This window comes from Rhea americana, unplaced genomic scaffold (assembly GCF_003343005.1).
Source record: "Rhea americana isolate MKP2758 unplaced genomic scaffold, rheAme1 scaffold_151, whole genome shotgun sequence".
Taxonomy (NCBI): Eukaryota; Metazoa; Chordata; class Aves; order Rheiformes; family Rheidae; genus Rhea; species Rhea americana.
The window spans coordinates 370,302-395,907 of NW_028185606.1; the positions used below are offsets into that span (position 1 = coordinate 370,302).

Consider the following 25,606-nt stretch of genomic DNA (forward strand, 5'->3'; position numbering starts at 1 on the left):
ACACTTACACCGTACACTTGCGTGCTACTTAAAAATGCTTAGAGACTTCTCAAATTGAGAGGTGTTCAATTAAAAAAATGCAGTAAGTGAAAATTTTTTCTCTTTGTTGACTGATTGAGGCCATTCGCCTGCAGGACTTCGGGATCTTGTGCCGATTAGAGAGCCCGCACCCAGACCTCGGGATAGCATATGTTACTGATTTGTTCTCCAACTACCCTGCCACRGAACAGTGTGCTCCAAGGATTCAAACCGACTGACAGCATATAATCTGCTGTGTGTTTGGAGAGCGTTCTTCACCTCAAAGCAGAAGTCTTGTCCAAGGATGCTGCTATGAAGTGGTTTGACAAAGACTTTCTCTTCCGCCCCGAGATCCAGGGCCTCCACCGCGCTGCCCGGGCTCAGTAAAGACTCATGGGAACGGGACTCTTTCAGCTTGGGCAATCCACGGGACCTGAAGAACAACAACGGGGAAAGGAAACGTTATTTTTCTGACAATTGCTAACAAGAGCTGGCAACATCCCACAGAAAGCTGCAACTTGTTGGTGTTTCTTCAGAACAACTTCTACAATTAATTTGTAAACCTTTGGAAAACAAAGGTAGGCCTGTAACCGCCGGCTCCTAAGGAAAAGTCCAGCCTCACAAGCCCTGGCAGTCCTTTCCTGCAAATTGCAGCTGCTGCACCATTAGTGAAAGAAAACGAGCAACTGATTCAAGACCCTACTGGAAGTGAAAGAAAAGCCATGGATCTCTAGGCTTGGGCATATTATGGGAATTATTTACGAGCTGATTACTAGGGAAATGTGTACTAACAGCAAAAAGCACACTCAAACTTCTCATCTCTAAAATAATGCAGAAAGATAGCCACTCGCATTAAAGCAAAGAACTCCCCCTGCAAGATGCTTATTTTTTTCTTAAAGTCTTAAAGTCTTTAACCTAAAATCAAATACAAATTATTTCCCACTTTACATCTCTCTAATCGTTTACCTACACTTTAGTTTTGTAATTTCTTCTTCAGCTGCTCCTTCGTTTTAATGCTTCCTGCTTTTCCTCCTCCCCATCCCACCGGCACCGCTCTTGGCGGCCCCCCAGCCCGTCACATGCGGCTTCTCTTTTTCAGCCCCTACATCAGCTTCAGCAGAGCAGTCAGGCAGAAGAGGAGCCATTTACCCGGCAGGTAAACGAGATCGGGACATCAGAGCCCGCGCCGGTCCCCGCGCCGGCGCGGCGATCCGGGACCGCGTGTGCACCGCTACGGCTGTGCGTCCGGCGAGTGCAGCACAGACGCGACAGCGCAAAGGCATCAGCTGCGCCCGCGTTACGCAGGGAAGAGCGATGCTTTGGAAYGATATTATCAAATGGAAAAAACTTGTAAAACCCTACTTTACTGGAGGAGCGACGAGCAGAGAACTAACAGCTCTGCAATTCTGAAAAATACACAAATAGTTTTTACATACTTCCCTGGCACGTCCTATACAAAACAATCCTAATATTTTGTAACGCTAGCAAAATCAAATTCCTCGTATCCTTGTGCCATCCTACTAGGAAACAGGAAAGAAAAATAAGCTTTTGGAGAAGGCGTCTTCAGCACTTCCAAGCCCTGAGAGTCACGGGGGGCACTGAGACGACACGCAGAGCTCAGCCCCCGGCTCGCCCGCGCAGAGCGAAACGCTGACGGTATGCTGGCAGACTCACGCAGGAGAAGAGACRCAAAACACCGAGGGAGGACTCGGAAACCCAGCGCGACGCACCGCTTTCAGCGCCATCTCTGCAAAATCCTCTCCGATTCCTCCGCTCAGGGAAGCGCTGCTGAGGCCGCTTGGCTCCGGTCCCGGCCCCGGCAAGCCCAGCCGCAGCAAAGGGCTTTGGYGGGCGATGCCGGGCTGCTGGCCGAGCGCCCGCGGCGAAACCCGGCCGTCGCTCCTCCTAACGGAGGGCGAGCGCCGAGCGGGCGCAGAGAGGAAGGGGAGGAAAGAGACAAAATAAAAGGCGGTGGGGTGGGGTGGGGGGAACAGGGGCTCTGGAAATCGCGGCGGCACACCTACGGGAAGCAATCGTGCAGCCACCCAGCAGGGCAGCCCCGGAGCATCGCGGGGCCGCATGCCGCAGCCCCTCCGCTCTGGCTTTGGTATCGGGGCTACGCGGCAGGCGGAGGATCCCGTCCGGAGAGGAGGGCAGGCACCAAACCCGGGAGSAACTCCTCCTCAAGCCTTAGCTTACGCATCCCAGGCGGGTGTTGCAGCTGGCCGGCCGGCAGGCGAGAAGGCAAGCCGCGGGCGCGCAGGAGGAGCACGGCGCCCCGGGGACGCCCGGTGCCCCCCGGGGCCGTTGCCACGGCTGGGCCGCGTCCCTCCTCCCGCGCGCGCCGGGATGAACCGCGCTCGGAGCGCGCGGCGCCCCTCGGCAGCACCCGCTCCGCCGCCTCCCGGGCCTGCCCGCTTCCAGCGCTTGCTTTCGGCGCGCGGAGCGTAAGCGTGCTGGCTCAGAGACCCGGGGYGAGGCGAGGAGGAGGAACATCCGTGGCTCTACCTATCCCCCAAGCTCCTCCATTTCAAATATCGAACGTGAGCAGCGTAGAAGCGGCACTTACCCTTCGGCAAGCAGCRGGGCAACGCTGGGAAGCTGCTGGCGAGCGCACATACAAGCACACGCGTGCCTAATTACTAGGATATATATTTCATCTATTGATAGATCTGTAAAACAAGTCATTGACTCGTGCCTAAATTAGCAGCATGCCGGTCAATAAAGGCAACAGCTACRCGGCAATCATTTTTAATACAGTCGTTCTGTGCTTCTTCAAAGCCTCATCTGATATTCTGAAGCTGCGAGCCAGGACGGAGGAAACCTGCTCGCTGGCCTCCCTTCTGCCCACAGGCAGAGTTAATAACCCGAAGCCACCACCACCTTTTCCAACGTCCAGCAAGAGGGCTCGATTAAGGGAGCCTTTCCTGTACTAGGTGGGAAGCTACTGGTARAGTGAGTATTGCTTAGAGTCGCTGCCAGGAGAGCGGTAATCCCAGCGAAGCAGATTACTGTAAACAGGCAGATCAGGYGTGCCAAAGGTGGGGGAAGGGCTGTCTGCACAAATCCGTTGCTGCTAAACAGCCCCATTAACAACCCAAATCCCGATTTAAATTACAGCTCCCCTCGGATGATTAACTTTTTTTCCTGCTGCTTTTTCTAGCTACCGCGCGCACCAGCAGCAACCACCCCGCAGAAGACGTTTGAGCGCAGAGCAAACGGTTAGCAGCAGCACCGTGAAGTCGTGCTGGCCATCATTCCTCCCCAACAGGAAAAGCAGGTGGAGGAGCAGCACGCCGGGGAGCATTTTAAACTTCTCACCTCTTTTTGCACCTGGAGTAATGCTCTTCAGCGATGCAGCGTTTCCTCCTATACCAGAGCCCGGCCAGTGCCCCAAACCACTGACCCCGCACAGCGGGAGCCGACCGTTCTGCCGAGGTCCCTTCCCCACCAGCCAGGCCGACCCTCTCCCCACACGCCGCCGCTCGGTGGTCTTCCAGGACGGGAAGAGCGCGGGTGGGAGYGGCGAGCGCTGGGAACGCACCTCGCCGGCTTCCAGCGGCGGCCCGCGGCACCCAGCCGCCTGCCAGCCACCTCCTCTCACAAGTCTACTCTCCGAAAGGCACACGAGATAAAGGGTTAAAAGCCTAACTGCTCTGGTTATGAAGCTCTCCTGCTGATTTTGACCTATTTAAAAGCCAAGCTACCAAGCATAAAAGACTCAATTACTGCGCTTACGAGGCAGAGCCCTGCGCTGTTTGGAAACAAGCCTGTGGACATCAACAATCCAAAAGACGAAAATCAAACAYGCAAACTCGCAAGCAGCAGAACCGCATCACCTTTCTTCTTTACCAACAAATCAGTGCAAAGTCCAAGAAACCCGGAAAGAGCTTTATTCTGTTCAGCCCAAGCACCCCGACCACGGCCAGGTCCCAACCGCTCTTACTCTAAACGGCGCGTGTGCCAGCCTCAGACAGCCCCGGCACAACGCCCGCACTCCTAGAGGTGCTCCCTGAGATCAGAAAGTTGAACTCAATACTTAGCCGCTTGCAAAAGCGCCGGGGACAGCTTGCACGCTGCGGCAGCGAGCTTGCTGCTCCATGTCACCCTGCTTCCGTGGACCCCAGCACCGGCGGTGCAGGGGCCCTCGGCACCGGGCGCGTTTTGGAGGCATCTCACCCCGCTTTGGTGTCCACCTGCCAATTAGCAAAACATCCTATGACTTGGACAACCGTTCCACAAGTCCGACTGGTTCCATTATTATTATTATTTTTAAAACCCGAAACGCAGGGTTACTTGTTCCGACGCAAGCGCTGCTCGGCTCCTGGGAGAACGGCGGCTCTTCCCGAGCACGCTGCTTCTGCCTTCASCGGAGCTCCTGCTCGGATCCGATTGCAAGGCCCTACCCAAAGCCTCGTTGTTTGCCGCGCGGCTGTTTCGTGTCCAAAGCCCGTCCCTGCGCTCCGTACAGATCCCAGCTTGCCTAACGCGCACCTCATAGGGTGCTGCAGGCCATGCTGCTGCATCTCCCAGGAGTAGCAGTCTCCTAACTCAACGGTAACCCTGGTCTCTCCTATTAACACTGCAAATCTTTTTATTTTGCCGAGATGCTTGACCTATTATTGACCTATCAGACCTATTGGCTAATTAAGCAATTTATTGATGAATGACACGTGCAGGAGCCCATGGTTTGCAGAAAAGCATCAGCCACAAAGCAGTACGTTTTTATAAAGGGGTCAACCGAGCCAGCCGCCAGGACAGAGCCGTTCCCCGCCAGGGGGAAGGGCTGCGACAGCAGGCTTAACGCTGACGTCTTGTTCAATTTTCCGCTGGAAAACAAGCAGCTGCACGGGGACCGAGAAAACCGGCCGAAAGAAATATGTTCATCAAACCAGGAGCGAGRCGTCTCTCTGGAAACCAGCCGCTCCTCCCCTTTCCCCGTACTCCAGCACGCAGATAGAAACAGATATGCTGAATGAATACCAGCTCGGAGTGAGTCAAGCCTTAATAATGCATTGCGTAACACAGATTTTTATCCTCAAGTCTCTGGCGGGGTAAAAATCACCCACTTTATTTTTTTTGAAAACTGGGATTAAATTAGAACGACTGCAGAAGAAAAACATGATGAGATCTGCTTCCATTATTTATGCGATCTGTTCTATTTCCGCGCTGCAAGGAGGGAGGAGAGAGCACTTACCGAAAGTAGAAAAAGCTGTCATTCGAGCAGCGATAGCGCTTCACCATGAAACCCAAGGCCATGGCCACCGACTGCTCCCCTATCTGAGCGCACCCATCCTAAGCAAGCTCAGGAAGCATCCTTCGCTGGACTACGACCAGCTGATAATGCTATAAAATCACTTTTAGTAAATCGGGAGGAGTCCCACGTGGCAGTAAATCCCAACAGGGCAAAAGCCTCCCAGCTGTCCACAGAGCTTTACTGCAGTCGCTGAGCCCATATGCAGCTGGTCTCAACCATGTCTGCATCCTCACCATAAACAAAAGCGAGGTGAGAATTATGGGGTCTGCTTGGAAATATTCTCAAACTCCCAGCCCCAAACTGAAAATATCAACTTGAAGTCTCCTTTCAAATTTAATTTTKATCAAGTCTTTTCCCTCATGCTTTTTACCATCAAAGTGCATGTTTTATATATTATTGACACTGAGAAAGTGTATGAGAGAAGTGKGGGGGTTGGAGAGATCAAACAACACAGCGGGAGACAAGCTAGAAGAACTGCGAAAGCCGATGCAGGAACACGGTGCCAGCTATCCTTACGACGAGAGCTGCTGATATCCCACCGAAGTGTTGTATTGGCTCCGCATGTCTGAAGGGCTTCACTCACATTTGGCTGGGTCACAACTAAGAGTCTCAGCAGTTACACACCGTGCCTTGTGAACACACAACACAAGTTCTCAAGAACAACTYGCTCAGGAGTTAGCCACAAGCTGGAGTAACACAGGTGATGGGAGCTAAAGACCAAGAGGTTGTTGAGTCACACAGGACACTTGCAGACTGACCCATAGTGGCCTCATGAAGTTTCAGAAGGTCTTCAGAAAGTCTGGTTACATCTGCAACTCATCTCCAACGCTCCTTCCTAGMGCCTTCCTGTATCCTTTCTAGTGTAACTCAGCTCTGAACAGACAACATCCATCTTCTGTCACCATCCTGAATGAGATGCAGTGTACAGAATCCAAAATCTTGATGTGCAACAGGATAACCAATATTCCTTATTTGAGAATTTTATATTTATTTACCTATAAAGATCTCCTATTTCTTAACAGGACTCATATAGCTCAATAGTATGCAAAAAACAATGTGACAGCAGCCTCTGTTTCCTTCTCAACCTCCCAAGGTTTTAATTTATAAAGCTACATAATACTTTCTTTGAAGGAAGTGCTCCATATTTGTTAGAGCAAGAAAAGGTAGATGTTATCAGTCGATCTGGCCCTGGAAACCTGTACAGCACCATGACGTCACCTAGCACCACCTGCTTAAAACAGCAAGAGGCTGATTCACCTGGGCAGGACAGAAAAACACATGGGGGCAGGGAGAGCAGAAGACTGTGAGAAAATGATCATTCCCTCATATGAATTCAATATAGTTACACACACTCAGCTGCTTTATGTTACCTTCTTTTGAATCCAAATAGTTGTAGCTAACTTGTCCCATTGGAAAAACACAGATGATATCTTCTTAGCCTTCTCTTCCCTCCAGCTCTTCTCCTCCCAGTATCCTAATCTCTTCCTCATCTTAAGTGCTTCATTCCTACATGATTTCAGAGTTGTTTTTCTTGCTAGTGTATCCACCAACTGCATTTTCCAGGCACCCCAAGATACACAGTGACACTTTGGGGTAGTGGTAGGGGAAGAGAAGAAACTATTTTCAAATTTCACTTTACAGTGGAACTGAGTTTCCTTTACAGTTTTATTCATAAAGTACCATTAGAAAAGTAGATGCAACTATAAACTTTCAATATTGCTGTGTTCAACTGGCGCACTACCTGCACGGCTGACTACTGAGAGCAGAACTCCATTAAATCTTCAGTCTTTCCAACAGAAGGTACCTATGAGGTCAAGCAGTGCCGAGAGGCTTCCCTTTGTCCAAGAAGGACCGATGAGCGTTCTTGACCCTCACAATGCTGTAGCCCGTGGCTTCACAAGCACATCAACCGAGCTTGGCATGAGGCTCATGCTTTTGAACAGCGCTGCTCATTTGCACAAGGACTTCTCTCCAAAGAAAGTTCACCTCAGCTTTTTATTGCTTTGTTACTCTCAGAGGATCTCTGTTTTCAATACTGTATGCCCTCCATTTGCTTCAGCAGACACATGTCTGAAAGGAGGAGGATCACGTAGACTGGTTATCAGAAACGCTTCCTTCAATTAGCAGCAAGGGACRGTGTCAAGCCGTGGCATATTCACGTGCAAATGCATTAAAGAAAACCACTGCTCTGTCTCCAGCTCTACAAACACAAGAGGCCCTGCCGCAAGGCTGGCGTAGGAGGCCCAAGGAGGAGATGCTCTTTGCAATGAAAAGAGTAGCTGCCAGCTTGTCYTTATCCAATATCCTCCGCACCAGCAGCTTTTCAGGCCACTCTTTCCCAAATCTCTGTGTTGGGCCCTGCCTCTGCTCATTTGCCTCCTGGACCCTTGTTTTTAAATCTGTGCCTAGGAGACTTAGAGGACTGATGGAACAGACCAGTAACACCTCGTGCCATCACCACGTGGACTGAATTTTATGCTTTGCACACAACAGGAGAAAAATTCACGCATCACTCACAACTAGCTGACGATTCACGGCCACATTGGCTGGGGGTAGAGGAAAATCCACCTTTGAAGAGAGGAGGGGGCTTTGTTGTGTATAATATCATGCATTAAACCAAAGTAATAGGGATTAATTATAACTATACTTACTGACCTTCCCAAAACAATATCTTTTCCACTGTAAGAGGATGTGTCATCAGTCCACATTTACCACGAGTACCTATTATGGAAACACTTATGTTCTTTACATTATTTATGGCAGAGAGATTTTTGCCTCACAGAACTTCAAGGAAAGCTGGTAACAGAAGTCACTAAAAGCAATAGGTACTTTACCACATGGTGACTTTATTTAGCATGGTTATGCTCACTGAGTTGTCTTTATAGCTTCGTTGCAGCTCCCTGAAAACAGGGATTTATAACAAACCTTTACTCAAAACAGACTGCCTGACACTGCCATGACTAAAGGAACAACATCAGCCACAGTGTTAGTCCCAACTGGTGAGCAGTAACAGCTTGCACTCTAACTCCTGAAGTTAACAAGACCTTTAACATCTGAAGCCATGCTATCTCCACAATTTTATGGTGCTGCTTTTTAGATGGAGAAGATAGCACCACTGATTGAAACAGCACAGCACGACAGGCTCAACTAATGAATTCAGCTCAGCTAAGGGAGTTGCGAAAATGCACTAAACAGCGTAAAGTCAGAGAGCTCTTTAGCACAGAGCAACCTATTTTTCACTCAGTCTGATACTCAGCTCCTGCTGAGCTACTGTAGAATAAAACACACAGTAAGGTTTAATGAAGACAATTAAGACACTTYACAAACAGTTAGGAAAAAACAGCTTTTACCTGCCTCATATACAGTCCATTTCCAACTTGAATTTCCAGCAAAAGAGAAACAAGCAAGAATTTACCAAATGGAGCTAGAAGGTGGACAGAATTAAATTACTTACTGAGTTTTCTGAAGAAYAGATTACGTGTTCATTGTAGGACTCTATCCTGCAGTAACCATACAATCTACTGACATTAGCAAGGACCTTTCACGTACCTGAGCTGCACCGCACATCTTTGGGGTTTGCTAGGGCTCTGGTTGCAGTGACCCACTTGCACCAGTACAGTCCCTTACACTGGCTCACTGCACTGATCTATGAGTATTTGCTTGCAGGCAAATTTCATTAAAGCCACCCAATCCAATAGTTTTCTATCATGAAATTTAAGGCTTGTAGTTTATTTGAAGAAATGCTGAAGAAGAAAAAAGTATTTGAGCACAGATGTTTAACCTGACCATTTTGTCAATTGTTAAGCGTAGTAAAAGGTTTCAGTCTTGTGTCAGTGCTATATCATATACTAAGAAAAACAACAACTAACATACCAGTCAGTCCAAAAACCATCCATCTGCCAGTTTAACAACAAAATCCTTTCCTGGTTCTTACTCTGTCAGCAATACTCGTGCTCTAGGTGGATTCTGCCAAGGGCCTGTGGATGAGAAGAGATCATCCGGGGAGATGCACTGACCCTTACCTGTCATCGGTATTGCGGAGAGATGGGAGACGGAAACTTGTGTTCCTGTCCAGCTTCGACTGACTCTTTGTCCTCTTGATGGAGCCTTTCAGACGTTTACTGAAGAAGCCCTAAAATGAGAAGTCACAGCAGTGAAACAGGGAAACTCTTATGCCAGTAACAAATCAATCAGTGCAGTGTCACCGAATCCAAACTCAGCGATTCCCACTGACCACGATGAGAGGACACCCTGGATTGGGATTCCTTGGAGCAGAAAGAAAAGCAGRACAGTATCATTAATGACAGTTCCACTATGTGACAGCTTCAAATTGCAGTAAGTGGTGCTACACACGTTACAGGTGAACTTCAATGATTCTGATCACTACACAAAAGACTAAAAAATAAACAACCCCCCCCATTATTTAGTAAGCAGTAGCCTTAGGTCTCAGTACTTGACCCTAACTCCCCTTCACATACCATGTTTTTAATTTTTGGTCAGATTAAGACTAGAAGATRCCTTTTATTATGTGTTTCTATTGCACCTACAGTTGCACCCAAGTTCTCCTTTTCGATTTARATACAACAAGTAAGTCTTACAGAAATTGGTAATTCTAAAATTCTCACTAGCCAGAGTTAAAAATCTTTAAAGATTTCAGTACTAGTGATTTCAGGTACTAGTCCTGGTGTTGCTTTGAAGCAAAGCTCAACTCAAGATCTAGCCTGATCTAACCATATTACTTCTTCAGCTAATCTGTCTTCTAAACTACAATCTCATCAGCAAAGCTTTCACCTGTTAGAAAAATTATAGAAAAAAAAAAAAAAAAAAGGGTATGGAAAAATGACCATCAGCTAGGCCAAAGACATACTTGTTGGAAGAAACCCTTGGGGGTCACCTAGCCTCTCTCCTGCTCGAGACAGGTCTACTGCCAACACAAGATCAGCCCAGCTACGACATTATCTGGCCAAGACTTGAAAACCTCCAGGAATGGCGATTTCACCCYCTTTCTGGGCAACTCAATCCAGTGCTGCATTATCCTTCCAGGGAAAAAGTTTTYTACACGTTCAACTTAAACCTCCAAAGCAGCAATTTGCAGCCGTTGCCTCTCATTAGAGCACCTGCCACTACAGGGGAAAGTCTGGCTCCATCGTCTCTGCAGCTTCTCTTTGAACAGCTGAAGGCTGCTTCGTATCACCCCCCTCCGCCGCCTCTTTCCCAGGCGGAACAAGTCCTCACCCTCTCTGCACACCTATCTCCTTGTAGAGACCGGTAAGAGCTCCAGCCGTACTGCCAGCAGCGTAGCACGAGAACATCTGACCAAGGGGCGCGTGCGCGTCAATGTGTGGGGAAATCACAGCAAATATTCCCAAAGCGGCGGTGTTTGAGCCTACCCCATAAACTTGCACATTAGTTTGAACACAATACACATTTTAAACGATATTGTATCAAAATATTTCCAGGGCTTGCAGGCACACGTGCACACACATTCTTTGGCATGATCAAAGCAAATGCGGAGCTCCTTAATCCAATAGGATTAAGCAACACTTGACCGGCTGAATCAGTTCTCCCCYTGCACAGCACAGCTGCACAGAGCCGCTGTGCGGTGTTGGCCAGAGAGCTATCACGATCAGGAAAACCCCGATCGCGAGGAATATGATCGGCCAGTTGGTAGAATTTGCTCAGAACGAGCACTCTTCCGTCGTAGACTGAACCAGCACATCCACAACCTTGCTTCAGAGGAAAGGTCTAGCGACAGCGGCAGCCCGTTGGGGCCAGCCCTCCATCCCGGCACCACGGTTTGCTAGGACAGAAATCGAGGACAGCTAGCCGTGAGCCCAGGAGCAAGGCGACGCTCCTCCAGCGGCGCCGGGACAGGAGGCAGGTGCTGCCCACAGCTGACTCCCGCCGCGCAGCACTGAGCACGCGGCGGGTGGACCAAGTCTCCTGTCCTTCCCGCACAGACCACTGACGAAGCAAAAGTGTTTTACACGCTCCAGGCGACTCAGCCAGAAGGTTGCCCCCGACTTGTTCGTTTACTGAACTTGTAAGAATCGGGCCATCACACCAGAAGACGACTGTGGCTGTACACTYTTAGCCTGAAAAATCTCGCCTCCCCTCCCATACCCTCAGTCTTCCTTAAAATACCAAAAACCACCTCCTTAGAAAAGCACATCCTTCTTCAATCCCCTCCACCTTTCCTCATTCTGTTATTCTTAGGCCCTTTATATTTAGTTTTCCCTCTTCTTCCACATGCTTCACTCCTCCGTCCTGATCCTCCTGGAGCTGCACGCTCGCCCTCGTCCTGCGCGCCGATTCACGGGTCAGGCTGGGCTCGCTCTCCCCGCGCTCACCTCCCTCTGCTCCTCCAGATGAAGGGCAAAGTGAGTCCTGCCAGCTTGTTTCATGATGGAGCCAAGTATTAAAGCAAAAGAAATCCATCCATCCATCCATCTACATCTTTCCAAGGCTAAGTGCACTCATTTGCTCACCAAAGCCTCGGGGCCTCCAGCACGTCCCCAGGAGCCCTTCTGCCAGCGCAGCAGGGTGGCCAGGCTCCTCTCCGCCGCGCAGCTTCGGAGGGCTGCGCGTTAGCAAAAGCCTGTCCGTCCACGAGGCCGCGTGCAGGATCTCTGCAGCACGCACAGCTCATCTTCTCCCGAACGCTCTGCGAAACAACCTGCTCACACGCACCAGGGCCCGAGAAACGGGCGCGCGTGGCGAGCACCGGGACGCCGCAGGGCGGCCTCGGCGACGGTGCTACGCTGGCTGGAGGAGGAGGGAGCCCGGCGTCTGCTCCTCACGCCCTGCCGCGGCAGCGGGCTGAGAGCTGCTACACTCTCCCGGTATCGAAAATCAAACGGGAAAGAAAAGGCATGATACAAGACGCTGCAAAAAATGAATCTAGGTAGTGTGCTGGGGGAGAAGCTGCTGTCAAAAAAGGGAAGAAGTATTTTTATCTGTATGTCACTCAGGCACTAACCACGTTTCTGCATTTTTTTTTGGCCCTGTTAGTGGAAAAAGTGCCTTTGGGGGAAAACAAAACAAAACAAAACCCTGCAATCACTAGATGCTCTTGGGCTTCTCCTGGGGCCACTGCTGGAATTCAAGTAGAGGATGTGAAGCACTTTCAAAGGCACTTTCACATATTCTGACCTCTCAGCATAAAAGGTAACACCACCAACTGCAGGGATTCAGATCGGGTGGACTTTGGCGTCATTCCAGTACCTCTCAGGCTGCTCAAATTGCAAACATGAAATAAATTTTTTTTCCCTTAAGGGCAAATAAGACAAAGCTGACCCAGTTTATTATGGGATCCAAAGACATTTGTATCGAGTCATTCCAAATCCCACTCGGACAGCTACCATGAATATTCATTTTTGCGGGAGCACATAAATTTAAATCAGCATTGCTTTAAACTTAGTGAAAGATTTTCTTGGTTTAATCAAATGTAACGTACTCTTTAATAAAGCAAATAAGCTGCCTTGGGTTGAATAAGGCTATCCAGAGACGATTAAACCAAAAATTAAACCAAAGAACATATTTAAGGCTAAAAATCATTAAAGCAAAGAGCGTGATTAATGGTGAGCCTCAAAACAAGAAGAAATTTGTAACATTTGCTCCCTGCGCATTGCTGGCACCTTCTGCAGGGCCGGTGCTTACAGATGGACAACTCGGGGCCAGCATGAAAAATTCACATGTGCCAGGACTGAGCGGAGCTTTCAGACTTCCATTTGCCAAAGGAAATCCTTTTAAATGCTGAATGCAGGCATAAAAGGATGAAATGAGGAAAAATATAAGCTTATTTATGTAACAAATACCATCAAACTCACCCCCCACACCAGTTTTTATTTTTCTTCCTATATAGGAGAAATCCCTGCCAATTCTAATAACTGTAGTTCATAATGCTAAAAAGACAAAAAAATCCCTTATTTCTTTTCTTATTGTCCACGTATTTCTCCTAAAAACTTATTCCAACACAAAATGCACTGCTGTTTGTCTCTCATCCCTCAATATAATGATGAAGTGTCTGAGCTTTAAGAACCCTCAGGAAACATTTTGGAAGCAGTGGGAATGTAATTCCTTCAAAAAAACACCCCAGGACAGAAAAAAAAATAAACCTATTAACCTACTGTCAGAAATGATGAGAATATCTTTTTATTAAAAACACACAGAATATTGGCTAGGATAGATCAGCYGGAACGATCTTTTCAAAAGATCAGTGCTGTGCACACGGAGTATTTTAAAGGAGACCAAGGAGAGACCAACTGTAGAAGAACGGTGCCCAAACCAAGACACCGAGACAYGCAAGACACAGACCTGACAGCTCACATTTAACGGGACAAGACTCGGTACAAACTCCTTTCGGTACCGATGCCTCCGTATATTAAATTAAGGGGAGGGTGCATGATTTCCAGCTTTGGCTCTGGGAAATGCTTGCTCTGGGCTGAAGGGGACAGCTCGGTAAAGCACCACCTGAACTCTCCAACGAAGTCGAGGCAACACCAGCTACTCAACTCGCCGACGACTGCTCTCCGTAGACACGCCGCGTCTTCGCTTCGGAGGAAACAGCCCACGTGTGACGAGTAACGCTTCTCTTCGCTGCTTCGAAAGTCAAAGGTTAATTCAGCCACGGGCTGATAAAACTACGTACAACACTAACACGAACTATCCACCGGTAAAACRCACCGTTATTAGCAGAAGCCTCAAAGCAGAACGGGCTGGGTAAAGCGGGCRTGAAGCAGGGCAAAGGCTCGGCTGAGCCGAGCGGCGTCTTCACCTCTCTCGGGCGTTTCTGGGGACAAACACGTCGTCTTCGCAGAGCCTCTCGAACTTCTACGATTCKCGAGGAGGAGCACTAATGTGTTATCAAAAACAGCAGGCAGACGGCTGAATTTTCAGAGTAAGGAGACTTTTTGGATCGGAGGGGCCGCAAAGGTCTCCCAGCTGCAGCTCGCTGCCAGCACAAGGAGAATTTTGTTTCTTTGGTTGTTTGCAAGCAGGTACCAMGGGGGGAAAAAAAACGTAGCCAAGTGAAAATACTTTCCTGCTCATGCATCACTCTTTGCTGATCTTCTCTTCTCCGCAAAAAAAACAGAACAAAACCGAAGTCCAGGATGTAAAACCTCATTAGAGGCAGCGAGGAGGAGGATTTRCAAAAGGCCTATTTCAAAGACCGATTATTTAGTTTTGAAATAAAAGCAAGAAGGGATTAGAGACTTAAAAAACAAGTAGAATGGAACTTGTCTAAGCTCCCCGCTCGCCCTGTTATGTAACACGGCCAAGGGGCAATTTCACGTCAGAGGTAGCAAATTCAAGCATCGAGAAAGGGCCCCTGATAAGTGTTATCTGTAAATCAGCTGGTACAATGCACTACCACAAGATATCAYATAGACAAAATTTTCAGCAAGATTAAAAAAGGATTACGTGTTTATATAAGGAAGAATAACATATGTAGCTGCATTAGTCAGGTTTAAAAATAACAGGAGTGAGCAATTGTCGTGCTTCAGGACACAAGCTGATCAGCAGCAAGGATCAGGAAGGTATTTTTTCCCCCCGATGGGACAGCCCTGCAGATTTGGCCAGATGAATAATTCCACTTTCCAGTGAAAAACTGACTACTGCCACAGGAAGGATGAGGAACAGGATGAACAAGTTTAAGAGCAAGAAAAGGGAAGAAACGGAGATTGCACAATACCAGGCATACATTGATGATATAACTACTAATAAAAGGCGTCCGGAGACTGCATGTATTCTGCATGCTATGCACGCCAAACGACTACAGGAATCAAATTTCCCAGGCACTGAGAATCGTACTTAAAAATTCATGAAGCAGCAAGAGCTGCCCGATAGCTGGGGAGAGCTGTGGCAGAGCCCCGCAGCCCGGGCGCATCCGCCTGCCGTCCCGGGAGCTGCTCCCAGACAAAAGAGCGCCCGGGACTGACGCAGGACAGCCAGAAGCCTATCTAAAGAATAGCAAAACAAGGGCAATAAACCATAAATACCACGAGAGACGGGTCACCCGAGCCTACCGGGGCGTCCGACCGGTCTGTGGGACGAGCGTGGCACGCCGGGACGCAGCGCCGGCCCCGCGCCTTCGCCAGCCGGGCGCACGCGGCTGCCGCCGTCTCCGTCCCCAGCACGCCACCGCTTCAGCAGCCAGGAAGCCTTCCGGCACTGCCACCCACCTTCTTATAAGAAAAAATAATTGAAGGGAGCTTTGTCAAACCCAGACTGCTGACCCAAACCGAGAGCTGGCTGCAGAAACAGCCGAACGGGGCAATTACGACACATGATAACGTATCGCGACACGAGGGAAGCGTCCAAAGCGATGCGGCGGGCGGTAGTGGCTTGGCTGGTTCTGTTTAACTTCTGTGTTAATGATCTGGAAGAAAAGTTAAACGGTACATTAATTACGCTCGGCTATATTAAATCAGGAGGTGAAGCAAGGGCCAGCAAGGACGACAAATAACCGGGGGTTGTGAGCAATCAGACTTGGGTAACGTGCATTCCTGCAAACTTCTACGGCGGCTCCGCGAGTCAACCAAAGGGAGTTTCAAAAATAAAAAGCAGGAAGAGTGATAAAAGGGCCAGAACGCCTGGTTTGCAGAGGGGGCATTAATTAAACTGTGCATAACTTGACTAAACCGTGATTTAGAGGTGAAGAATAGAACGAATGCGCCAATACACATGTAACTATGAAACCAAGGACAGACTGGAACGTGATCAGGTGCTTAAAGCTATCTACAATAGCTCCCTGACGTTCATCAGAGGGAAATTAGATAAAACAGTCAAGTTTACACTAAAYAGGAGAAGTACGTTCCTGCTGTTGAAGTTCAGCCAGTATCACRCACTGTGGAAATACCTGTCGCTCGACTCAACTCCAGAGAATTTGATGTAATGAACAACTCTGCCTTGGCAGGAAGATAACRGGAACGTCCCGCGGACAGCGTTACCCCAGAATAACGGCAGGCATGAGGCACCCTGTCCGTAGCGATCACCCGCTTCTTCCTTCCAACACAAAACCCTTCAAGTAACAGCCAACAAACCAAAGCCATCTTCTACCATCACAGGCAGAGGAAGAAAGTGCAACTGGATGTAAACAAACATCTCACCGCGTTACGGTGAGAAAAGGCAGAGCGGAAAGCGGAAGGAAAACGTTCATCCAACAATAGGGTGGACAGGTTTGAGCACGGCCAGATTTTTCACGAAGGATGCCGAGACGCCTCGCATGAAACGCGAGGCTACAAAGCCATCTCTGCATTGGCACTAGCACAGAATTAAAAATATGTACTTGTAGGCTCTCCGGTCACACGGCCAGAAAAGATCAGAGTGGTCCTAACCTGGCAGCAGAGCTCCAGAGAAGCCACCGTCTTGCTGGCTGCATAAAAGATGAGGCTGGGCAGCCGCGAGCTCTCATAAGGCTCTGACCTTCACTCTGGCCGGCTGCACGGGCTGCTCTTGCATTTAGCAGCGCTCAGCACGCAAAGAGCAGAGAGGCAGACGGTAGTGCTGCAGATCCAATTATACGCGCAACGAGAAACAAACCAAGGAAGCCAGTCCATAAGCATCACTCTTTCCATCGTATTCACACAGAGTTCCTAGAAAAATCATTTTATTTACCCCAGACATTATGTGCTGGCTTTCCTGTCTTGTTTGCACTTGTCTCTCTGCTTCCTTCTTGACTTTTTTTCTTTTTTCTTTTTTTTTAAAAATAACCAACGCACTTGGATGAATCACATACCCTTTGCAATAAGGAAATCACTAACAAAATTATACCAGAAAAGCAAAGTTGATGAGAGCGATACAAGCCTGCAGAGTGGTTTAGCAATACCTCGAGCCCTTCAGAAGGTCTGAAGGTTTTGACAATCTCACATTTACCCTAGTCTCCGGGGGAAGAGCAAAGAGGGGAGCACGGCACGYTGTCGCAGCACGGCGGGGAACGGCCTGCAGCAGCAGGGAACGGGATGCGCCGAGCCCGAGACGCTGCCAGGACCATAGCGTGCGTGGGAAGGGGAAAGCTGGTCTCTCGCCCACCCGTGCGTCAYGATGCCTACTTCTAGCCAGGTCCGTCTGCCTTTCTATTTGCTCAGTCCAATAATGCTCATTATTAAAAATAGGACTTTTTCCTACAAATGCAACATCTATAAACAACATACATCTGCGTACATGTGAGAGAACATGCTTACACGCTCCGCCACCTCAATTTGCCCATCTTTCGTGCCCTTCTGTCCTTTACCAATCCTCACCGACCTGCTTGGAAGTTGTCAAACGACAACTAACACAACCGATCCTAGATGGAGACTGATGTTACCAGAGACAAAAGTATTGGGGAAAGAGGGAAGAAAAAGCAAGGAAAAGGCACGAGAGCTCTTATGTCTGTACATAAGCTTCTTAACGCCGTCCGCTGCGCAACACTGGCGACAGGAGAATCTGTTTTGTTCCCATCGGTGGGAGATGAATTGAACAAGCCCGTCAGACATGTTGGTCCATGCAGTGGTTAGTTCTAAACCAAATTATGTTTATAGTTGCTGAGATTACACTTCCCACACAATAGTAAGCTTGACTATAAAATGCCTTTTCCTCCAGTGCACACAGAGGAGGTAGGAAGGCAAATTTCCCAAGCGTTAGGTGTCCATCCCTTMAAATAAATCCTTCGCTGACCACCTCCACTGCAGAGATTACTTAAAGACGTCTCCTCAAGGAAATAGTCACTTAAAGGCCATTATGCAGTTATGAATCAAAATTCCAAATGCGAGACAAAGGCCCATTAGCTGTATTACAAATCACAGCTGCCTTGTTCTGCGCGAGTACCAYTGCCTGGTGTTTGAGGGAAAAACTGCACAGAACACGCTGGAAGTCACCGTCTTCTTGAGGAGGCGGTTTTTAAATAGCTTTTCGGAGAGGCAAACTTAAAAAGCTGCAAATGCAACTTATTTTGAAAGTCTCAGCATAATTCTTCATCAGTGTGGAAGAAGGTTAAGTCGACCCCTGTCTTAAGGTGCCTTCTTCTAGAAACCTCAAGCAGCGAGCAGAAAAGGTATAGCACACTTCAGATAACCTGCTAAATTTGTGGATTTTTGCAGATCTAATGATGGTAAAATAGGGAGAGATTTTTCTTCCTTGGTGACACYGAGGCTTTCCCAGCTCTCCGGCACAGGTAACATGACTTGGCTGCCTCATGGAAGTCTCACATCAGTGGTCTGCAAACAGCTYCAAGGTAAGGCCATAAGAGTGCCTATAATGACTTAAAAATATATACATTTTTTGAGATCTATTGYAGACATTTAGAAAATGGGTATTAAGGGAACTTGTGCTTTTGTTTTTCCAAACAGTGACAGCTACACTGYAGACTTGAGGGCTGAAAGCAGCTGCAGTGTACTGCTGTTTCAGTTTTTGGTTTTGTTGGAGTACTTCTGGTTTGAACTCATTTGTACTCCTAAGCAACCTGCAGCTTGCTCTTCTAAACAGATCAGGAGTTGGCATATAAATGGTACATATAACAGCATACAACAGCACATAAATGGATTATTCAGAACAAGCCTACTAAGCCAGAAGCCTTGTCCCTCTGCAAGGCAGAAGGGTGTATTACGCTCCTGGGTATACAGGTGGCTAGACAGACAGGGAAGCTCAGTACCAGTTACATGGGGCAGAAATACCTTCTAATTTTTTCTCCTTTATGTCCAAGGAAGACAGCTTGCTTCCTGAATCTCTTTGCCAGAGATTCTTAAAACCCCAATAATGTGCCAGAGGAAATGAGAAATATTCTGCAAGGTTTTTGCTTTGAAGAGGAGGAGGGCTAGTAAGTATTAGAGAAGAATTTGAGAAATGTTAAGACAATATTTAAAGGTATGATCAACATAAAGATGCACAAAAATGAATAAAAACACACAGAGAGGTATAAAAAACGCAATACAGATAGTCAGTAAATGATTCTGACATATAGCTTGCAGTTGTCAGACAAACTACCACTATATATATACATATATATATATATATATATATATATGTATGTATGTATGTATGTATATATATGTACACACACACACACACACACATCTAAAGGCACAGCAAATATACTCATCTAAAGGCTAGGGCAATTACTTATAGATGAAGACAAAGAAGATGGAGAACTTGCCATAAATGAAAATGAGAATTGCTAAGACTTTTGAATCTTCTCAGAGTACAGAAATCCTCCTGGAACCATATGGACCACAGCTGATCATCAAAATCTCAGAATTTGACATAATAGAATATTCTTGCGATAACTTCACATGCAACTAGAACAAAAAATTTTTTCTCTCTCCCAAATACCATCCAGAAAACAAATCACTGAAGCAATGGAGGACACTTCTTAGAACCACAAAATAGCTGGGGTTGGCAGGGACCTCTGGAGATCATCTAGGGAGTCCAACCTCCCTGGCTCAAGCAGGGTCACCTAGAGTTGGTTGCTCAGGCCTGTTTCCATTTGGGTTTTGAGTATCTTCAAGGACGGAGACTACGCAACCTGTCTGGGCAACCTCTTCCTGTACTCAAGTCACTCTCACAGTAAAAAAGTTTTTTCTTATGTTTAAACAGAATTTCTTGTATTTCAGTTTGTGCCCACTGACTGAGCAGCACTGAGAACAGTCTGGCTCCTTCTTTATTCCCTCCCATCAGTATTCGTACACACTGATAAGATTCCCTCCTCGAGCTTTCTATTCTCCAGGCTAAGCAATATCTTCTGATACAAATGCTACTTCGGATATTTTCAGACTAGATGAAAATGGATTCAGAGTTTTTCAGCAGACATTATCAGAACAAGATTTAACTTCTGAGAAAGCCTCCGCGCGTGCGCGCGCACACACACACACMCMCCMMMMMAAAAAAAATGGTCACAACGATGACAGTCAAATATCAGGACAGGCTGCCCAGGAGGCTGTGAGATCTGCATCCATGGAAACTTTCAAAACCTGACCAGAAAGGTCCTGAGCAATCTGCTGGCCCTACTTGGAAGAGGGGGGTTGACCAGAGACTTCCAGAAGTCCCTTCCTATCTAAATTATCCTACGATTCTAAAAAGGGACTAAACATGGTTACCCACTATACTTACACTGATTGAAAGAAGTTAGAAAGCAACCAGGTTGTGAGACAGCCCTTCCCTCTGCTCTCCTCTGTAATTCCAATACACCATGAGTTTATACGTTGCTTAAGAGATCACATTTTCTATAAACTCTGACCTACCTTTTATAATTTAAGTAGCTGTTGTCAAATTCTTTGTTTATTTATTTTTATTTTTAAAGATGACACAGTGTAGGACTTCAAGAACAAGTCTAGACACATGTTTGGATCTGAAGTGAGCTAGGAAGTATGCTTAGAAGTGATGAATGTAACCTAAAGCAATACAGGAATATATAGACTGAGGTACCGAAATGGTACCTGTGTCTATAGAGAATATAAGAAAAAATAATCTTCACTAGACAATTCTTTTCTTCCCCCCCCCCTCAGGTTTTAAAGGAGAGAGATTTCTTCCCACATAGGGAGAAATATTAAAGTATAATGTAGTATTCAASTTAGATATTTTAAACCAAGAAAAACTATTGTTAAAAACATTACTGAACACTTCATTTTAAATTGAGAGGCATTTGCCTTCAGTCTAACATTAGAAAGGTCTTTGTGCTCCTGCTCTGGATACACTGTCCAGAGATGGACCCAGACAAGAAAATCCAGACTTGAGCTGAAAATGTCTCATCTGGATGCAGAGCCAACTGAACTCACCGCAAAAGATGCAAAGAGCAATCAACCTTCATGCAGAGATTTCACCAGCTTCCAAGCAAGCCATAAAGCCATCTCAATTTTCTATGTATTTCATTGATACGAAGGAAAAATAACATGCCATCACTAACCTAACGGATTTTTTCCTAGCCAAAAATTGAATATATAATGCAAACCYTGGCAGTGACTTCAGAACTATTTATATAGGTTGCTGCCCACATTAATGCTGATGTGCTGCTATTTGCAGCTTTAGATCACTCCAGTACAAATAAGCAAATTACAGATCTACCAGAAATATTACCGGTAATATATAGCAGCTGATACTACCACCTCCTGACAGATTAGCAATACTAACTAAATTCCCCTTCCTTCTCATAGTCTGCTTCTATATTATGATATTTCCAACTCCACCTCCGATTCGATGGGAAAAATTGCTCGCTGGTAGGGAGGGCACACTTACCGGCACTTTGAAAGGAGAGGTGTTCGAAGCATCCATGGAGTTGGTCTTCTCCGACGTGCTGGTCCCCGAGATGCTCCGTCTGCGAGGAGATCTCTCTGCTGGGACCTCTGAGAGGAGAAAAAAAGAAAAGGAAGGTGAACGGGCGCAGGAGGGTGGGCGACAAGTCGGGTTTTACGCTGCACAGGACAGACGCCTCGGCAAAGTTTCCAGCGAAYTGCAAGCTGCTGAATTACACTCGCTTATTTTTCTACGCCCGATTCACTTACTAAATTACAACGGCATTTCCACTCGCAGATTCAAGGTTATGAATCCGACCCGATCCTAGGCAATAGGCAATTAAAATAAAAAAACTGGTGCAGATCAATACCCAAAGGTATTTGGTATTCTATTACTGTTCGTGAGCTACTATGCCGAAAACTTTACACTATTCCTTTTTTTTTTCACATTAGCTATGCAGTAATTAACAGACGACCGAAACCGAGACAYGGGGAAGCTCAATTTTAGCCCTGGCTGAACACGACTTGACAAAGGTCAAAGTTCGGTCCTATATGATCATCCCGCGGGCTCAAGGCGTACGATCATCAGAAGGCTCGCGACTGCCTGCAGAGTATGACATACATATCTCTGCAGATTAAAAAAAAAAAAAAAATATATATATATATATATATATAGGTCAAACTCTCCTCGTTCTGGCAATATGACCTTACTAAGATACGACTTTGGCATCCTAAATCCATGCGGGCTGCTCTGACGAGCATAAATATTCCTGCGAGACGTGCTTGTATCTGGTTGTAGCGACCATAAAGCATGCACACCGGCGCACACAAAMTAAGGTCTCCCGTGCAAACGGACGCGCAGGACACACAGACGTCTCTCCCCACGCGGCGAGGCACGCGCAGCCGGCTGCGGAGCACACGGATACCTTTATCGCAGCTGCTGCCCATCTCCAGCTCGGTCGGCAGCCTTAAAGCGATCCGGCCGCGCGCGGCATCCTTAACGCGGCGAAGGGACGACACCGCTGCCCGCCGAGGAGCCCACCGCTACCTGCCGCGCCGCAACGGCGGCTCCGGCCGGCGGCATTTCGCCTCCCGCCCTTCCCGGCTCCGGCCCCCGGGATCCGTGCTACTTGCAGGCGGGAGCGAGCGGCTCCCGCGCCGCCTCTCCCTCCCTCCCTCCCTCCTCCCCCCTTTTCCCAGCCTGCGGAGAGCCGCCGAGCGAGGGGGAGCGCAGCGCCCAGGACTGCAGCGCCTCAATCAATCGCTCGCGCTGCACATCCTCATTAGTTACTTCCAGGCTATTAACAGACGCCCAGCTGCCGGCTTCCCCCCKCCACGGGCAACCGCGCCGGGCCTCCCGAGCGGCAGCGGCACCGGCGGAGCGGGGCTCGCGGAGACGCGCGGCCAGCTGGCGCCGCGAGAGCCGCCGTCTCCTCGCAAAAACCAAAGGGAAAAAGGAAAAAAAAAGAAAAAGGAAAAAAAACCCACCCACCTTCTTCAGGGACAGCGTTACCTGCGATGCCTTTGCACGCAGGATTTTGATCTCGCCCGAGCTGCGGTGCCGGAGCTGCAAACCCACGGGGGCCACGCGCCGCCGCGGCTGCGGACAAACCGCCCCGCTTCCGCGGCCGCAAACCCTTTCCGTGCCCTCTTCCCGTCTCCGGAGGAAAAGACGACCTCGGAGGCGCCGCGGGGGTGCTCCGGCCCTGCGTCCTACCTGGCTCGAGGCGCTGGGGCCGCCAGCGGGCGAAGCCTCGCCGTGGGGGAAACCGGTATCCTGGTGCAACGAGCTTCCCCCCGAGCGCGGCTGAGGGAGGTGGGAAAACACGCYGCTCCGGGCTCCGGCGGGATGCTACTCCCCCTCCATCCCGGCGGGCCRGGAGCGGCCCCGGAGCGCGCGGGGAAGCGGGCGCCGAGCGGTGGGAGCCCCGCGCCGCGCTGCACCGCGGCCCGCGGCTCACAAAGGGCGCCGGCACTCTGGGCCGGAACCGGCAGCGCCCGCCGGAGCCGCGGCCGGCGCCGAGGCAGGCCTGCCGCCTCCCTCCCGGCATCGGGGATCAGTGAGCAACCCGTGCCCTTCCTTTTTTTTAAAGCAAAGCTGTTCTTTTAAAGACYGTTTTTGGGGCGCGGGGGACACACAGGGCAGCGATGCACCCCRAGAGGGTGCCAGCAAGGGGGAGGTACCTAAAGAAAATAAAGCACCCGAATTACGCAAAGCATCCTTGATTACTATTTTTTTAGTGCCGTTCACTYACCTCTGGGCAATATTTTCTTTTTTTTCAAATTCAAGTGTAATTTAAGCGGTTATCCCCGGGTATACAGCTGTCTTGCAGATTAACAGAACGAAAACCCTGCAGCGCTTTCTTKCGACTCGCCGTTTCTTTTACGGGCGACGCTTCCAAACCCAAGGGCCTCGGGTCCAAGCGCGGACGGGCCACAGCACGCCCGGGGCAGGTAGCGTTGGGAGACGGGACCCCCAAACGCAGCCGCCGGGCGAGYGCTTCGCCGCGGCGATGCCCACAGATCCCCCCGCCGCCCGCCGGAACCGCCGCGCTGGACCCTCGCTTTGCACAGGGCGGGGGAAAAGAAGAGACCCAAAGAGAGCTGCYGCCTCTTCGCTCCGCTCCCGTCGGCATTTCTTTTTCCTCACCGCGAGTTGCCGAGCGCCCAGCACAGCACGTAAATAACGATTCCCGAGACGCTCCCGCGATCCCCGTGGCTTGGCCTCCTCCAGTTTCTTTTCCAACCCGCTGGTTCTGCTTGGTTTTACGGGCGGGAACACGCAGCTGGCCTGCTAATGAGAATACTTTCAGTCTAAATAAACTGCCGCGTTGAGCCTATTAAAAAGGGAGTCTCTAATTCACTTTTAAAGCCTTCTAAAAAGAAAAAAAAATCAATAAGCGTTGCAACAAGTACGCAAACCCCCCCCCAGCCCCAAGGCGATGTCCGATGGATCGGYGCTGCGCCCACCTTGAGTAACGTTACGGCGCTCGCAGCTTTGGTCGGGCGGAAGAGACCGTTTCTGTCCCGTCGTCCCTACAGGCTTGTGTCCGAGCGGCCAAGTGACAACGCTAATGAGAAAGATCTTGCTGGGGACAGTCAGTCTTTACTTAGGGTTTCTGCTTAAATAAATAAATAAATAAATAGAATAAAATGAATCGGGGGTGAAAACACCTCCCAGCAGGCAAAATTACAGAGAATAATAAAAAGCAGCAAGAAAGCAAGTGTTGGGAGATTTATAAAAGGGAACAAGAAGAAGAGCTGTGTCTGAAGAGYGTCTTCCAAATGAGCACTACCCAATGAAATAACAAGTCTCATAAGAAAACAAATTACAAAAGGAAAAAGGTCCCTRTTATCTCGTGGGGTACGCATTCTTTCATTTTTCTCACTCGGAGAGAACTCAGATTCGGGCCCCATTCACAGACCATTATAAAAAAGTAATTAAATGCCCACGTAAAAAGCCTAGATAAAAAGCAAACTCAGAAAAAAAAATATGACTTGAATTTTCATGTCCTGACATCCAAACRCATTCTGACCAAAACACATCTTGGAAATTCTACCAGGTATATCTTAATGGAGAAAACTGAAATTTGCTGTGATAGTTCTTCAATATTTATTGAGACATCTAGATATGGGGTAAAAAAAGACCAGAAGAGATGTTCTCATCCATGAGCAGGGATTTTCAAGGAAGACACTGTGCTTCACTGGGGATTGAGGATCTGAGTGAACATCACAGACTCTGAATTAACATGAAGCTAATTCTGTTGGTGGTAGCTGCTTGCGTTGTGCTGGCACTAGGAAAAGTGCAATTGCATTGGGCCCACGGCAGAAGGCATGCAGCAGACAACCTCATGGCAGCTGAAGTCATTGAAGTGACATTTTAAGCCACTGAGCCTCCAGGAACTCACAGTCTCCAAGACGAGCAAAACCAATGAATACACGGAGCAGGCTGGGAGAAAGGGCACGAGCATCCTTGGAGACATCYGTTAGCAGCTTTCAAGTGCTGACCATCAGGGTCACTTTCTGCGGCATGTTCTTGAGAACCTGGAGGTGGCATTCAGCAGCTCCGACGTCGGCAGCTGCCCGAGGGAGCCCCCGTGCCAAGGCAGCCTCCAGCTCCACATAT

General features: G+C 48.5%; 1 protein-coding gene across 8 annotated transcripts in view; it reads right to left on the reverse strand.

Annotated features, from left to right (window-relative positions):
- RASAL2 (RAS protein activator like 2) overlaps positions 1-25,606 on the reverse strand; it is a 124,279-nt gene that overhangs the window by 27,118 nt on the left and 71,555 nt on the right. For all 8 annotated transcript variants that reach the window (XM_085299627.1, XM_085299625.1, XM_085299622.1 and 5 more), the window contains exons 4-6: positions 21,485-21,591; positions 9,298-9,407; positions 298-451 (exon numbers count right to left, since the gene is read on the reverse strand). In XM_085299627.1, coding sequence (XP_085155753.1) covers positions 298-451; positions 9,298-9,407; positions 21,485-21,591 — 371 coding nt within the window. The remainder of the gene's footprint in view (positions 1-297; positions 452-9,297; positions 9,408-21,484; positions 21,592-25,606) is intronic.